This window comes from Carassius carassius, chromosome 41, assembly GCF_963082965.1.
Source record: "Carassius carassius chromosome 41, fCarCar2.1, whole genome shotgun sequence".
In the NCBI taxonomy this organism is placed as follows: domain Eukaryota; kingdom Metazoa; phylum Chordata; class Actinopteri; order Cypriniformes; family Cyprinidae; genus Carassius; species Carassius carassius.
In genome coordinates, this window is record NC_081795.1 from 19849908 (window position 1) to 19867758 (window position 17851).

General features: G+C 37.4%; 1 protein-coding gene across 1 annotated transcript in view; it reads right to left on the minus strand.

The window, feature by feature from the left end:
- Window positions 1-12927, minus strand: part of LOC132122942 (GRB2-associated-binding protein 2-like) — an 89395-nt gene extending 76468 nt beyond the window's left edge. The window contains exon 1 of the mRNA XM_059533457.1: window positions 12631-12927. Coding sequence (XP_059389440.1) covers window positions 12631-12702 — 72 coding nt within the window. The 5' untranslated portion in view covers window positions 12703-12927. The remainder of the gene's footprint in view (window positions 1-12630) is intronic.
- Window positions 12928-17851: the final 4924 nt, after the last annotated feature.

The window sequence follows — 17851 nt, forward strand, 5'->3', positions numbered from 1 at the left end:
ACAGATATTTGCTGTCTTGGACTGAGGACAGTTGATTATTATTTTTTTAAACATACTGTAACACACTCCAGCACACGGCGGTCCTGTGGCTGAGCTGTTGCTCCTAGACATTTCCATTTCACAATAACAGAACTTGCGGTTGACCACAGAAGGTCTCGCAGAGCAGAAATTTGACAAACTGATTTGTTGGAAAGGTGGCATTCTATGAGAACAGCACGCTGGGTGTCACAGAGCTTTGGTTAACCACGTTCTAGTCTGAATGCTTGCCTAAGGAGGTTCCAGTAGCTGTAAGCTTGATTTCACGCACCTGTTAGAAATGGAAGCAGAAATAGTCAAAAACATTAACTGAAAGCAGGATGTTTACATAATGTCACGAATTATTGGAGAATGTACCATGTTAAATTATGCACAAACATATTAGCTTCGGGGAATTTGGTTTATTGTTCTTTATTTTCATGCACTGGAATAAAATTATTCTGGCTCTTCCGTTCTACTGCATCAGGACTTTTGGGGATCCTGGGCAAACTAAATGAAGAATGATTGCATTTACTTACTGGAAGATAATTTCATACCACTTGAAAAGACGGAAGGACGGAAGTGCAGATGGAAAAAGCGAAAGAGAAACGGAGCAAAAGACTGACAGAGGTCCAATTAAGCTGATTAGTCTGCTTGATGAGCCGAGCTGCAACTGCAAACTTCTGCATTCATCTGGCCAACAGTCTCCTTGACAAGGTGCAGAGCGCCAGCAAACCTATCAAACATTGAGCCCTGATGAGCAAAAGACACATGCGTCACCTCTGAATGAAGCCATTGGATGCTGATAGCTAGATCCAATCAAACGCATTTAGTCGACACCCACTTGTATCCGTGTTTAAACTCTAAAGCCGGGGTTGAATGCCTGCCCTGATCCATTCATAAAGCCATGCATGATAACGTTGAGTGACAGCAAAGCATTCGGGCTCATCAGAACTCTTTGTATCACTTCCTCTGCTCTCTGCCATCTGTGCTGTTTTTGTGTTTGAAAGCTGAACTAGAGTCAGCAGGGTTCATTTCAGTTGGGTTTGACTCAAAGCATGACAGCGTTGTAATAGGGACAAGATGAGCATACAACACAAGTCCTCTGAAGTCTCCCTCATTTATCAGGTTGACTTCATCAGAGGCAGATTGTATCGCACGTTAATGTACCGATGATAAAGTAAAAAAAAAAAAAAAAAGAGAGAAAGTGGGCCACATCCTCCATCACATAAACAAGCCAGGCTGACCTGTAAAGGCTGGTTTAAACCGCATGTTGTGCAATAGATGTTGCAACTCTGATTTGCACTGAAAGTTGAAAAAAAAAATTATAATAAGCAAAACTCACGGATGACACAATCACGGTTATGTTCCATTCACATGGCTCTTGTTACACACTAATAATTTAGATTTTTGAATTAAGCCTGTAAATAACCAGCCAGAATACCCTAGCAACTATCTAGAAATGCCCTAGCAACTATCCAGACTACTGTAAAATTATGAAATTAAGGGCTTTTAAAAGTTTAAAAATCTATTTTTTTTTTTAGGTTTGGGTAAGTATATGGGATTGTTTTGATAAATGTTACGCTATGTTTTATTTTGATAATGCCTTTATTCAGCAGGGAAGCATTACATTGATCAAAAGTGACTGTAAAGACATTTCAAATGTTACAAGAGTTCTATATCAAATTTCTGTTCATCATAGAACACTGAGAAAAATGTATCAGTTTCCACACAAAAAAAAAAACAATAATAAAAAAAAAAACATGTTAAGCAGCACAGCTGTTTGAAACACTGATAAAAGTAAGAAATGCTTCTTAAGCAACAGATCAGCATAATACCAGAATAATTTCTGAAGGATCGTGTGACACCGATGACTGCTGAAAAATCAGCTTTGCATCACAGGAATAAATTACATTTTAAAATATGTTTCAAATAGAAAATATTACAGTTTTTACTGTCATTTTAAACAAGTAAATATAGCCTCGATGAGCATATGAAACTTTTTTTGAGAAAAATATGAGAAATATGAGAAGAAAAAATATATCTTATCAACCGCAAACTTTTGAACACTAACGCCTATAAAAAAAATTACTTCCTTTTTTCTTTTTCCACCTGGCCTTCTAATTTTTGAATTTAATATTCAAAAAGCTGACAAACCACAGCATATCAGTGGTATAAGGAAGTAAGTAGTATAAATAGAACATAACTTATAAATATTACTCAGTTTTTACTTCTTGTTTTCAGATTTTACCTGTTCTTCCCATTTTCATAAGTATCACTGTTTAGAGCTACATTCTGGCATGTGGCATTAACTGACATCAATTAAGCTTCATGTACTGCATGTTTAGTGCGAGCAGAATACATTATGCAGTGGTTTAACAGGATCAACCATTTAAAGAACTTCACACCTCATTCAGACTTGATTCTTGTTGCAGATATACACGTTGGAAATTCAGGTTGCACACAGATAACAAGAATGATTAAGCAGTCCATCAGGAGTGTGTGAACTGATCCACACGGGGAGAAATGCAACAGGCCGCTTCTACATTTCAATGCAGGGTGATAATGATTTAACAGAATCGGTGGAGAGTATCACACAGTGCTTTGTTTTTTCAGTGACACATTTAAAATGTCATTAGAAGCACAGGTCCTTAAGAACCGTAAGGCATTTTTGCCTGTTGCACCTCCACCAGTGGCCCGTTTTTTAATACATTAATTAAGAATCAAACCGCTGTTATCAAAAACACTTTCAAATGCAAGTCCTCCCTAGTGCAAACAAGCTTTCTGAAGCTTTCATCACACTGCATTGAGAGGTAATAGTTCACACAGGCCTGTGATAAGTAGCTTCAGGAAGACAGGGGCTTTGTCCTGGAACCATGTCTGAAGCAGACATGAAGCAAAGCCAATGCAGTCCCTCTCCCATCATCTTAATGTGTGCCATGTGACCCCTGTCATCTGCCGCACACAGAAGCTCATCCAATCCCACACGTCATCCTCAATATGATGACATCACCTGTACGGGTGCCCTCAACTGTCAGAACAGACGAATGTTTAAATGATCCGTTTCCATAATAACTGATCACCATCTCTGAGTGGAATCGACTAATAGAGAGCCAGAAAGCAAAGCCCTCGAGGACTGGAGCATTAGGATACAGGGAACACTGGGAATTTGTGTTCATTTGTATGAACTAATTTTTCTGGGAAGTGATGGTGAGATTATCAGGGTCATTTCAGAAACAATCAATACAAATATAGTATCATCATTTTGCATCCCAAAAGCTTTTTATTCTAAGAAGGGCTGGACAATTTACTGCAGATTAAAAAACATAATTATTGATATTGTAAGGCTTTATGTAAAAATAATAAAATTAAACTAATTACAACAAAATAAGGGTATGGTGAATTGTAAAAATGCATGACTACACAATAATGAGGTGTTTTCCAAAGCATCTTAATCATACATAATAAGACACATAAGCAAATATACAACCTAAAATGTATGAAGGTCATTATGAAATAAATTAGAAATTATATTAGCATAATTTACCCAACAATATCTGCAAAACAATTCAAATACTTTGTCACATACATAATTCCATTTATGTTTTCACATTCATGGGACAAACATGGTATACATATTTTTGTTTTGTTTAAAAAACTTCTAGCTGTAGGATAATAACAGTACATCTTACTGGTCTAAATAAGTAGTCAGCATACTTTGCAAATTTGCAAGACTAGAGACACATGTCTTAGACTTCAATTCATGTCATCCAGTTTTAAATTAGCTTCTAAAACAGGCAACAAGACACAGCAGAGGTTTTGAGAGACAGTGATAAGAGACCTTATTTTGACTTGCGTTAAACTTCAAGTTTATGTGTATACACACACACACAAACAATCAATCAGTATATATATATATATGTATGTACAGAACTACTTTTATGTAATCCTTCTGTAAATTCCTGGCCAGTATAATATATATATATATATATATATATATATATATATATATATATATATATATATATATATGGGCAGGATCAAAACAAATATTAACACCTTGAAAATAAAAACTAATACAAAGCAATCAAACTTTTTTGAGTCATGAGATAATTATCAGTGGATTTTGATTTCCTATGATGATTAGATTCATTTAAGATTAGATTGATTTCCTTTGATTTAGCGCTCTAAAAAAACACCAGACTTTAAAAAAACCCAAACACGTCCTACACATTTCCCCTCCTCATGAAACCTCAGGCTGAACATTTCCTGTAGGTGCCATCCAGAGGAAGTCTGGAACATGCTGCTGCTGCTGTTGAGCTTTCGGCTTACAACACAAACAGGTAGCTGAAGGCCAGGCTATTTACTATATAAAGATCCTCCATCTTGACTCTAATTTCCTGGCTAAAGAAAGGGCAGAAAAAGTGTGTCAAATAAAAGGCTCAAATAAAGGAAGCCATAACCCATCGTGGATAAATTATGTAATTTATATCACATACTAAGCAGGAAACAATCATTACACTGTCGTTTTCTGTTTTCGCCTGTTTTGTCGCATACCAGATGAACAATGATATTGCAGTAAGTATATATGGATGAGGTAACAGGTAGTGATATAAGTTACACAGCAGAGTTTAATAACCCAGGTTCAACACAATTTAAAGGGATACTCCACCCCAAAATGAAAATGTTGTCATTAATCACTTACTCCAATTTCGTTCCAAACCTGTAAAAGCTTTGTTTGCCTTCAGAACACAATTAAAGATATTTTGGATGAAAACCGGGAGGCTTGTGACTGTCCCATAGACTGCCAAGTAACTTACACTGTCAAGGTCCAGAAAAGAAATGGGGGTAAGTGATTAATGACAAAATTTTCCTTTTTGGGGTTGAGTATGCCTTTATGATAAATTCACAACATTTGTGGCATAAAGTTGATTAACCCCCAAAATGATTTTGACGCTCTCCTCATATTGTTCATGTTTTGTGGCTATAGCGTACAATACACCGAATAAAAAAAATAAAAAATAATTATGGCTATGGAGGCGAATGGGAATTTTTGTAGGATGTGCAATGTGAAGCTTTATAGCTTACAGTAATTTTTCTATTAAACCATGCTCATTATTTGAGCTGTAAAGCTCTCTAAATCAGCTTTTTTTATTTTTACTGTGTTATTTTCTCATGGTTAAAAATGTTTAACATTGGCTATAACTTTTACCGTCATGTTGTGTTTCAGTCATTTGGCCCTGATCTTCTTTTAATGTTATCGCATTGGACTAAAACTGTTCATTGAGGACTACAATCAATCAGTTTCAACAAGAAATACAAAACCTGTGCTAACTAAAAGAAAACAAGTTGTTAAAACGATCAAATCCAAGATTGTATAACGAAAGACTTACACTTAGAATTTTTAAAAGGCTAGTCATTTGTGACCCTGGACCACAAAACCAGTCGCTGTGGTATATTTTTAGCAATAGCCAAAAAAACACTGTGTGGGTCAGAATTATACATTTTTCTTTTATGCCAGAAATCATTTGGATATTAAGTAATGATCAAGTTCCATGAAGATATTTTTTGAATTTCCTACTGTAAATATATCAAAACTTAATTCTGGATTGTTAATATGCATTTGGACAACTTTAAATGTTATTTTCTCAGCACCCTCAGATTCCAGGTTTTCAAATAGTTGTATCTTGGCCAAATATTGTCCGATCCTAACAAACCATACATCAATGGGAAGATTATTCGGATTTTAGATGATATATAAATCTCAATTTAGAAAAATGTACACTTAAGACTGGTTTGTAGTCAAGGGTCACATTTGACAGAGAACAGCACAACGGTTACACAGAAAAGTTATTTTTCACACTAAATTCACGTTAACACTGATATTGTTTATGCCTTGTGGCTATACTACTGAAACAGGGAGTAAAATAATATTTCAGCATGCTCGTTTTACAAAAAATACAAAACAATTAAATAAAAATTCAAGGTTACTGTAAGACAGGATGTGAAATCTGCAGCTTATAACTTGGAATATTTCATATAACTTTACACAGAAAATGGTAATACGTATTATTTTCCCCTCATTATAATCATGTTCACACTAATATTTTTTGTCTTGTGGCAATACAATGTTTCAGACTGGTTCCATTCACTTCCATTGTAAGTGTTTCACTGCAATCTAGACTTTATTTTATTTATTTATTTAAAGAAAAATGATAGTTTTTTATTCTCTTTTTGTGGTGATCAACATGATACCTCAAGTGCTGTCGATTAAGCTGAGTTGTACCAAACCCGAGGTGATGGGTTTCTTCAAATCTCAGGAAGCACCATTAGTCGTGGCTATTGCTGAACTCTCAGGCATTCAATAGTAATCTACACAGACTCATTAACTCAACCTGAATGGACACATTTAGCTGAGCATCTAACAGCGCTCAAAGGACATCCAGCTGTCTGCAATTTCGGAATTGAGAGCAAATCCAATGTGTGTCAGATGATGTGAAACAAGGAGAATATCTGTTTGAGCGTTGGTTTGCCAGTCAAAGCAGGAACTGGGAGGTGTTCAGCGCTAAACTCGGAGGGCAAGGACGTCCCAGCGCCCCTCTGCAAAACAACAGCATGGTCGGCACAGGGACTCCGAGTCTGTCTGTGCGCCTGCATCCAGCACGTGAAGTACACTTTCCAGATGACAACACAGTGTAGGGAGGACATGTGGAGTAGGGAGAGAACACTCTGCAGTCACCTTCCCCTGATATGATTATGCAGGAATGTAGTGGATTATGCAAACAGACATGTTTTGGAGGTGATGTCAGATCAGGAGCAGGAGAGTGGGTGGTACCAACCACTGCTCTAGCTGCCTGAACGCTTATGTTACACAAGCACAGTTGAGATATTCTCAGCTCTTTCTGCTCAGGCACTTTTAATGCCTACAAATGATCAACAGATTCAAATGAGAGGCGACACAGAGGAAGCCAATGGCAGTTGTAGGAAAAGGAAATGAGAAGCTGTAGTGGGAAATGCCTGAATTGTCCATTTCCAACCTTCAGTTTTATTGCAGTACACAGCCTTTGGCACAGCTTCACAGGTTTGACATACAAGTAGGACAATCTTATTGACAGAATTAAATATACATGGGTGAAAGTACCCAAATATAAACCCTAAAGTTCATATTAGCATTTTTATTTTTTTCTAATTTCTATAGTTTTTTTTTTTTTTTGTATTTTATCATAATTTTTATTTATTTTATTTTTATTGATAAAATGTTTTAATTATTAAAATACAAAATATACATTTCCTTCAATAAAAAAGTATGGCATCACAGTATTATAGGTATATTACAAGGCTGCGGCTATTTGTAAATAGAGATAGTGGCTATTTACACTACATGTAAGTGCAAATTGCAATAGATGCTATTTACACTAAGTGAAAACAGCTTATTTTCTTAGCCATAGATGCTATTTACATTAAGTGCAAATAGCTATAGATTCTATTTACACTATGTTAAAATAGCAGTAATTTCTGTTATTTATACTATGTATTGCAAATAGTGGCAATAATCTGCAACTCAATACTGTAGTTCATTATAAAACAATATGCAATAATAACTTTAGTGTAAATTTTAATTCAAATTTTAAATGGTTACCACCTTACTGGGACAATAAAGCTCTCCCTACACCTACCCGATATTTTATTTTCAACTTTTAGTTGAATCTTAGTATTCATTGAAAATAAATGCCTTCTGGTGTGATCTGAGATTTGAAAAGGGAGAAAAACGTTCACCAAACCGTGGATTCGAACACTGATCGATCGCGTCAAAATGAGTATGACACACATTTTACCCAAGTGGGAACCTTCCGGTCTCTCGTGAAACAAACACAGAAGTGACTAAAAATGCAATTCATTGACTGACCGCTAGAGGCTAGCTCCAAAAGGGAGTCAGTCCCATATACCTCCCACGTTAAAATACCAAACTATATACTTTTGACACCCTAGTACAAAAAGTGGTTTTGGTCTATAAAGCTAATTTTGGCCTTCATGACAGCTGTGAGGGGGTTCAATTTTTTTCTTACTCATCCGTTTAAATTATATTAAGTCTTAAAGTTCTGCATAATTAAGGGCGTGGCCACTTGAGTGACAGGTGGGCGTGGCTTCAGCAACCAGCTCCCGTCTCTTTGCCCATTTACAATTATGTGCAGTGAAGTGCTGCCAAGATGGTGATGGCCGGCTCCGCCCACTTTAGGTCTCAAAAACGCTCTTCAGAAACCTACGGGTGACGTCACGGACACCATGTCCATATACAGTCTATGCTTTTACCATCTATGCCACTAGAACTGACAACTGTCATCTGTCTTTTGTAATGTCGACAAGCCGAATCACACGTTGGTGGGCGGACTTAGTGTAATTAGCCTCTGCCAACAAGGTGGGCTATTTGCACTTGGTGTAAATAGACATTCTGATATTATAATATTTCATTAAAAACAATGACTACATCCTGACACATTGCAGTAAAACAGAAAATGTGCTTAATTGTCTTGAAAATAATTTCACAGTCCAAACAGGCTAAATGGTCCTAAGATGTGTTATTTTTTCTTGTTTTTCTTGTTCTATTTTTCCAAAATATTTATTTTCTATTATTTTCAGTTTTGTGGTTTAGTATGACCCGGAAATGCTGTCATGAGATTCACTGTACGGTTGTTGTTGTTTTTTCCCCATGAGAATCTGTTTTCATCTGCATTACCATCATGAACTAGGAGGCTATTTAGAACCATAAAATACAGATAGTTCCATCTGATAAAACAAGTGGGGGCCTAAGACTGATATCGCTCCAGATGCATGTGCATTTACTTGTTTGCTTTCATGCTCTCTCTAATGCATCAGATATATAAATGGAGATATCTTTATCTCAGTCATACTTTTTTTGCAAATACACACTTGTCATAAAGAATTACATAATTAAATGAAGGAAAATATCATAAAAATTTAACATTAAGGCAAACATAGACTACTCTCCTATTAAGGTCATAAAAATCATCAGCAAACTTACTACGTCAGTTTTCAACTGTTGCTACTAGGATATAACTGCCCAAAGTGTTTAGCATGACTATTTGCATACTATTTACATGAGAGGATTGACGTTAAGGAGATACTTTCTAAAGTGTGTATTTACCTGTTCTACTTTAAGGATACCTTTTTTTTTTACTCTGAAACAGTTATAAAACTAAATAAACAAGTTTGCAGAATGAAAAAAGTCAAAGAAAACTTTATACGAATAGAATAAGAAAGTACTAATCCGTCCATAATAAATCCACTACAGTCTCTACTGAGAATGCATTAGATTAGTCACATTCCCCTTGTTAGTATTTGCCTTGGCATTCACTCTCAAACATCAAAGGAACCCAAAACGCTTATAGCTCAATGACAAACTAAATGTGAGTTGAACACTTCTCTAATCCAAAAACATGTGAAAACACCAATAAATCCTTAACCAGCCCAAACTGTCCGGTTCTTTTCTCCCAAAAACACTTACAAGAGGAAAGCTGAAATCCACAGCTGCTTAAAATATCTCTCTAAATTAAGAGGTCAGTAATGTCAGATGACCGAAGTTCAGTCCCCTAATGGCTGTCATTGTCCAGCGTCAGCATGTTTAATTGGAAGGAATTTTTTAGATGGGACCATTAGTCCCTTTGGCACAGGCTCTCCTGTCCAGCTGATTTGATAATGCCTGCTGAATGTCCATACTTGGCCTATCTGGCCTTTCGTTATGTGGATTTTTGGATGCATGACCTCCAGATCACAATGTACAGCTTGTGGACTAAAGGAATAGTTTGGCCAAAAATGAAAATTCTGTCATTATTTAATATTTACCAAGAGTCATGCTGTACCAAACTAGTTTGCTGTTATTTTTCCACTTAATACAAAAAAAGATATTTTTTCAATAGATATGTTAGTCTTGATATGCAAAACAACAGCTCAAAAAAAAAAACAATTAAGCGCCACAAAACTGTAGCAACACCGGTTTAAAATAATACAAGTGTGAAAAAGTAATGGCAATGGAATAATTTTCATTTTAGCAACCCAGGCTCATTACAAATATTTGCCTGTGGTGACATGCAAAATGATATTATGCAAAATGACATAACACTTACAAGTTTTATTTAAAACAGATTAACGTAAACCTGACAGCATTTTATAACGCTGCTTGTTGTTACTATCATGGCAGTTCAGAAATAAAATTTCTGGTGAGTAGCGCTAATAGCCACTATATCCTGAATGATACGCTCTATCGCGTTTAAAAATAAAATGTACCACCTACAGTAAATTGATGATTTAACAAAAGCAAACGTCAGTTAAAAACACATTTGCTTAAGCAACCATGTCATTTTAGCTTGCTTCTACAAGTCTTTGAGTTCTTTTATCATGTCTTGTGTTTCATAGGACTCATACCAGAGCACTCGGTGTTGCAAGTGCAACGCCATACCAGGTGCGCCACTGAGCAAGCATACTACGTTAGAAAAGCAATACACGTGTAGCTGGTTATGTGATGCAAATGTCAAAACGCATTAGTTTACAAATCATGCACTAAGTGTTTTTAGATCATAACAGTAGTTGGTGTTTTAACTTCCTAGAGTTCATTTAATTTAGGTACTGCGGTGAAATGCATGGATACAACAGGAACGTTTTTGAAGTTTCACAAAAATGTAGCCGGCATGCTTTACCAATGAGCCTATGTTGCATTTTTAAGCGAACTACTCCTTTAACTCAGTTTTTTTGATTCAAGAAGTATTGACCTTCACTTACAAGGTCAACATGTGTCTGCTTTTCCTCTTCCCAGCCCCAGCCTCCCACTTATTTTGACACTAGCAGTTCCTCTGCAGTTCCACGTAAGACTGGGCTGCTTTATGTTGAAGACACTGAGGAAATGACCTAGCATGTGTGCATCTGAGGACATACAGATACGGGCTCTCCCGATGAAACCGAGGAAGGAGAAGGAGAGAGCAGGAGAGTGAGATGACATCATGGCAAAATCAAATAGGAGGATGGAGAAGTCCTGTAATGCAACTGTAGATAAACATGAGACAGCTGTATTTATGAGATCTAGGACCGTAGGCATTCCCAGCTTTTGTGCAGGATGCATTATGTTCTTTGACGAACCAGAAAGCAACAGTCTCCAATGTTCAGCCACCAAAGAAGGATGTGAGGCCTCCACATGTCCAACAGTAGTCTCCAGTTTACAGTAATACAGCAACTGGCTACAACCAAGCTAATATAAGATGAAAGAGGGACAGTAAACAGTTTGTGCACTTTTAATAGGAACAGTTGCATAGATAGCTGTCCAAAACAGAATTAGGAGACATACGGTGCCTCTGTTGTGTCCCCATTGTGCACAGCTTCTTTAGTTCAGCTAAATCCAGATTATAATAGTCATAATCTTATTATAAAGCAGGTATTATTGGTGGTCATCCCAAATAATAAATGCAGTGTTGTGTCCTCTTATGATAGTGCATGAATTAGTCAAAGGTTTTTCTGTTTTACATGTGATGAAGTGCAAAACAGACAGCACCTGCTAAGGCTAGGACAACAATAAAGATTAAGATAAATATATTCTGGCAAATATTGTGCACATTGATTTCAGCAATGTTGTGCCTCACTGTCATCATCACTAAAAGTAAGTTTTTGTTTACGTTCAGCTTGCTGGATCTAATTCGCTCTAGAGTGTTTTTGGACTATACTGACACCTACTGGTCAGGATGCATGAAGTTTTGTCTGTTTAGCAATTGCTTTGATAACAAAACACCCCGGTTTCATGCCATACTTCATTTTAGTACCGACTGAAAACAGTATACAGATCAAACATTCGGTCAAACGCATGACATGACAGGAACACATATAAGCCTTGTTTGTTTGTTTTTAGAAGACTGGTCAACTTCTCAGAAATACTGTTAATTGTGTAATGTTAAATATGTAAAATGTACTAGTAGCAAAAATATATGAACTGCACCTTTACTTTGTGCAATGTTTAAATCAGCATTATATATGCAGCCCTGCAGACACTGACATAATGATCTACATTAAAAACAATATCAGTCAGATGCACCTCATTTTATTTAAAGGTAAGTTACATCTCAATTGCTATCACTAGGTTTATGTACAGGTTCATCTTTATGTACACTATTTATACAAATATAGCAGCAATCAGACACCCTGCTCTCTAAATATCATATTATCTGCTAAACCAGCAGTCTAAGTTGTTTTGCTGGCCTTAGCTGGTTTCCCAGCCCGGTCAAGCTGTTTTTAGAGGGGTTTTGGACACCTGCTATCTGGCTAAACACATGCGAGCATTGCCAACTATGACCAGCAAAGCATCTTATGCAGGTTCAAGTTGTTTTTTATTTTTATTTTTTATTTCCCCCCAACAAAACTGTCATTGAAACCACAGTGAAGCACATCTTGTTGACTTATAAACTAGCATAATATTCACCTGCATTTTCTTTTTCTTTTTAGAAGGATGAATAGATTCCTATCAGATATTTGGTTAATAAAGTTATGCACAGCTTTTTCCATCACTGTTACTGTATTTAAAGCACAACATTCTAACACAGAAGAACATGAAACACTTACATATCTCCGCAGCTTCTTCTCGGGTGGCGACTTTCTCAACCATCCCTGACAGATGATTTCCCCTCCGCTCATTTTACAAAAAGAAACACACAAGCACACCAGTAATATCACTCTGAAGTCCTCAGATGATGTGGGTCCATCTATGTGGGTCCGCGTGTGGATGTAAACTGCAGCGCTGTGATGATGGGACGCGTCCTCTGAGCTCAGCAGGACTCCGTGTAAACACTACACGCAGGAGAGACAAGGGGAAAAAACTCGAGTTGTACGCAGCTGTAGGAAGTACTGTTGGTTGTCTGCTGTTTGTTTTCCCACTCACTCGCACACACCACGCCCACTGAAATGAAGGGACGGGACTCTCTCACGATAGGGATGAACGAAGACAATGAACCACAAGCGTGGAGTTCATTGCGCCGACACCGACTCACACATATAGTTAGTTTATCTGCTAGACCGTGCACTTATTTGCCTATTTTAAGTCTAAATATAATTTACATTAATATTTACTTTAAGGGATGGTTTAATGCCTCATGTTATAAAACAAGCCCCAGCAGAGAGCACTTAGTGTTACTCCACCGTAACTTTGCCGAGCGTATTATTAGTTTGAGAAACACGTCACCTAGTGGACGAATTTGTTTAATGCAAGATCAGCTATACGGACATAAGTTGTTGCGCTCTTATTGAGACCCACTAATTGGGTTAAAAAGGGTATTTATTGTTAATTTATTTAACTTGCATTTTCAAACACTAGGATTTGTATATTATTTTTTATATTCGAACTCGGTAACACTTTACAATATGGGTGCAGTAATAAGCATTAATTTAATGCACAGTTGATGAGTTAATGCTCGGCTAATTAAGAACTAAATTAATTAATGATAACTAAACTAATAAAAAGTCTGATTAATAAATTAAGTAATATGTGAATTGCTATTAATGAAGTGTGTCATTATATACTAATTCCTTAACAATAATATTAACCAATAGTGTAACTTAATGTTAATTGCCACAGTATTATATATTTTTTTTTATTTAAAAGAAGGAAAATAATACTTTAATTCAGAAAAAAGTAAAGTGATGAGATTTATATTTTGAATAAATGCTATGTTTTTTTTTAACTTTCTATTAATCAAAAATAATGAAAAAAAAGTGTAAATAAATAAATAAGCAAAAAGACAAATATAATAGTAATAATTATATTGTGCTGATATTCTTCTCTTTACATTAAAAGTCTCTGCAGCCCATATCCAGATCTGTAGAGGTTATTGATTACGAGGAACTTCCTACCGGTGTTAAAGTCCTTCCTGCTGCTGTGCCTCTGGTGCAGGAAACATCTAAACTCACGTCCTTGCCGCTCCAGTCAGTCTGAGAGCAGGTGGAATACCTCATCTGATGATAGACTTGGACAGCAATGAGGAGGACTTGAGACCCGAGGGTGAGTTTACTGGCACAATCCCAAACATAACACACACATCTTCCAATATCTGTGAAGCAATTCCACAAAACTGTCTTCTTCTACTCATCTGGTGATATGCAATCAGCAGTAAGCTGGGATTCGGTGCCATCTATAAGGCGTTGGACTTATTTTGCAGATGGACTAGTGATTGTTTTACTTACCTCTACTAGTTCTCTGAATTATTTCTCATACTTCACTTCATTCTTTGCAAGCCATCCACTGTATTTTATATTCAATCTAACTTTTTCTACTTTTATTTATAAGGTTCTTTATTGGCATCTATAGTTCATAGTTCAGTGGTGCCTGGTGCAGAAGAGGGATTGGGGTGGGGTAGTTTTGGGAGGGAGTTCAGCTTCCTGACAGCCTGGTGGATGAAGCTGTCCTTCAGTCTGCTGGTCCTGGCATGGAGACTCCGCAGTCTCCTCCCTGATGGCAGCAGACTGAAGACGCTGTGTGACGGGTGGGTGGGATCACCTGTGATGCAGAGGGCTTTGCGAGTGAGATGTGTTCCGTAAATGTGCTGGAGGTAGGGGAGAGAGACACCAATGATCTTCTCAGCTGCTCTCACTATGCGTTGCAGAGTCTTTCGGCAGGATGCGTTGCAGGCGCCATACCACACAATGATGCAGCTCGACAGGATGCTCTCGATGGTGCCTCTGTAGAAGGTGTACATAATGGGGGGTGGGGCTCTAGCTCTTCTCAGTTTGCAGAGGAAATAGAGATGCTGTTGTGATTTCTTAGCCAGTGCTGCTGTATTTTCAGTCCAGGAGAGGTCCTCTGTGATGTGCACACCCAGGAACTTTGTGCTACTCACTGTCTCCACAGTCGCACCGTTGATGGTCAGAGGAACATGCTGATTGTTGCTCTCCTGAAGTCTACAACAATCTCCTTCGTCTTCTCCACGTTCAGGGAGAGATTGTTCTCACTGCACCACCCGGCCAGGCAGCTCACCTTGCTCCTGTAGTTGGTCTCATCTGTGTTGCTAATGAAACCCACCACAGTCGTGTCATCTGCAAACTTAATGAAGAGGTTGGATCTGTGTGACGGTGTGCAGTCGTGGGTCAGCAGAGTGAAGAGGAGGGGGCTCAGCACACATCCTTGGGGGCCCCAGTGTTCAGTGTGATGGTGCTGGATGTGTTGCTGCCGACCCGTAATGCCTGAGGTCTTCCAGTCAGAAAGTCAAACAGCCAGTTGCACAGCGAAGTGTTGAGCCCCAGCTGGATCAGTTTGTGAATGAGCTGTTGAGGGATGATTGTGTTGAATGCTGAACTGAAGTCTATGAACAGCATTCTGACGTATGAGGCTTTTTTTCTCTATATGTGTGAGTGTTGAGTGGCAGTGGCGATGGCAATGGCGGTTGGACCGGTATGCAAACTGGAAGGGGTCCAGGGGGGGGGGGGGGGCAGACTTGATGTGGTACATGATTCAAAGCACTTCATGAGGATGGGAGTAAGTGCAACACATAAAAGACATTCAAAATGTGCAGTGATGGGTAACTCCAGGAGCTGGTTCCTGGAAGCACATTCATTGTTTATTTATTTTTTAGAACACTGTTTCAAAGCAGGCAGGAGTGTGAGAACCTTGCAAATGGAATCACATCTTTAATATTGTGGAGTCCCAGAATGCACTGCAGATACCTCTCAAAGCCCATCCCAAACCCACCATGAGTGACTGAGCCAAACTCTCTCAGCTGCAGATACCCGTCAATCACAAAGATGCTCTCTAAGGGTATGTATACACAACAACAATGCACATGACAACACTGTTTTCACAAATGCATGTTTTTGTAGTTTAGAGAGATGATAATGTTGTAGTTTTCAAAAACTTGCCATTTGAAACACATTTTCAAAAGTTTGTGTTTTCAGGCTCCCAAAACATTGTGTAAATGTAAAAAGTTTTCCATTTTTAGTTGAAAACATTGTTGTGTAAATGCCCCTTAAGTCTGGAATAAAAATGCAGATGGGCTTTGACCACTTATAGACCTGTTTTAAATTAACCATTCAATTTGACAATAATGCAATGATGATAATCTTGGATATGTGAGAAAATCTTCTATATCAGTATAATAGTTCTTAATTACTGAAATCAGCATATTTGTGATATTAAATTGATTTCCAAGGTGTTGTTTTATTTTAACTGAAGAAAGGAATTTTTTTTCCCCCTAATTTAATAAAAATGTTTGCATTATCTTTCATATCAAATTCTTACATTTCATTAATTAATTTACATTTACATTGAAAAATTACAACTGCATGAATAATGTTATGAGCTTGGGGTTTTAAATAATTATTTATATACAAATATGAAAAGTTGGAAAAAATGCAATGATTCTTTAAAATATGAGAGTAAACTGCCAGTAGGTGGCGTCAAGTGACTGTGTTAATTAGTGAACATTTAAATCATTAGTACAAGTGATTCAATCAGACGGCTGATTAGACGCTTTTCCACTGTCGGGTTAGTGCTTTAAACGGGCGGGGCGGGGCTGATAGCCTCGAACCTGTAGCATCGAGGCCAAAATAGCGTTGCTTTTCCACCAATCAGGCCAGAAGCTCAGATGTGCTTCACTAAAACCTGCCCTTTACACGCCTCTAAGGAACAACGTCACGAAATCCCGTCATAACACCACTAAGATAAGTTATCGGAAAACTAATAAGAAATAAGTCACTGGAACTAGCGCAATGACAAAATTTGAATAAAAAATTAGTCACACAAAAATAAAGCGTTATGAACATAGTCTGCTCTTCAGTCGAGTCTGTTTCTGTTTATCTGAAGTCACATGATAGATTTCTCTAATACATAAAATAAGTAAGCTTGACCAAAGTTCTTGTGGGGAAAATAATTTATTGAAGGCAGCAGTGTAGCAGTTCTTCAGCAGTGATGTTAGCATGACATCCTTCAAACAATCTTAACCCAAGGTACTGTCTGTGAGACTAGACCTTTATACCTGTTAACAAATGTGCTAAAAAAAATACAATAACACCCCATGGAGAGCCAATGATAGTGTAACCTTTTGATTACTTGATAGGATCTCTCCCATGGAGAGCCCTTTCATTGATCTGATGTTGACCTAAGAGGATGATTATATGGGCCAGTTGGTTCACACTAATGTGAAAAAAGTACAGCTGGCTACTGTTGATTGCAAACACATTCAACCAAAGTTAATTAAAAACAAATATTATTTCAATGCCCCCTTTGATCATTTTTGATCACACATAATTGAAAGAGCATAGAAAAACGTTATAATTTTAGTAGTCATGTAAACATGCTGTATACAGGTTCCTGCTTGAAATACTTTTCATTGATCATGAATACAGAATGGCTGCATACAGGCTCCATTACTTAAGATGACAGAATAAGAGTTCATGGTGAGATTTGCATTATCTTGAATGCATAAGTTCTTTTTTATTTTAATGTTGTGATCTTGTGGAAGTGTTTTTCTGCATGTTCATCTTGGTGGCCAGTGCCGTTTGGTCCAAGCATTCAATGTCTTTGCTCATCCTCTGAAACACTGGGACACCTACAATCACACACAAGAGAAAAGGGAAACATATCTTTCCAAAGAAATAGTTTTAAGCAAAATATGCCCAATTACCAATAAAATTGTCCTTGTTTAATGTTGGCAGAACACTACATTGTTTATCAGTGGTGAAATATTCATGTCTTTGTCCTTAGGCGACAAGCTAGAGGCTAAAAACCCTAGTCCCGCTATATCTGGACTCTGAAAAACACTGCCGCCTATCCCTCATCTCTAGGAAAATTCACATCAAT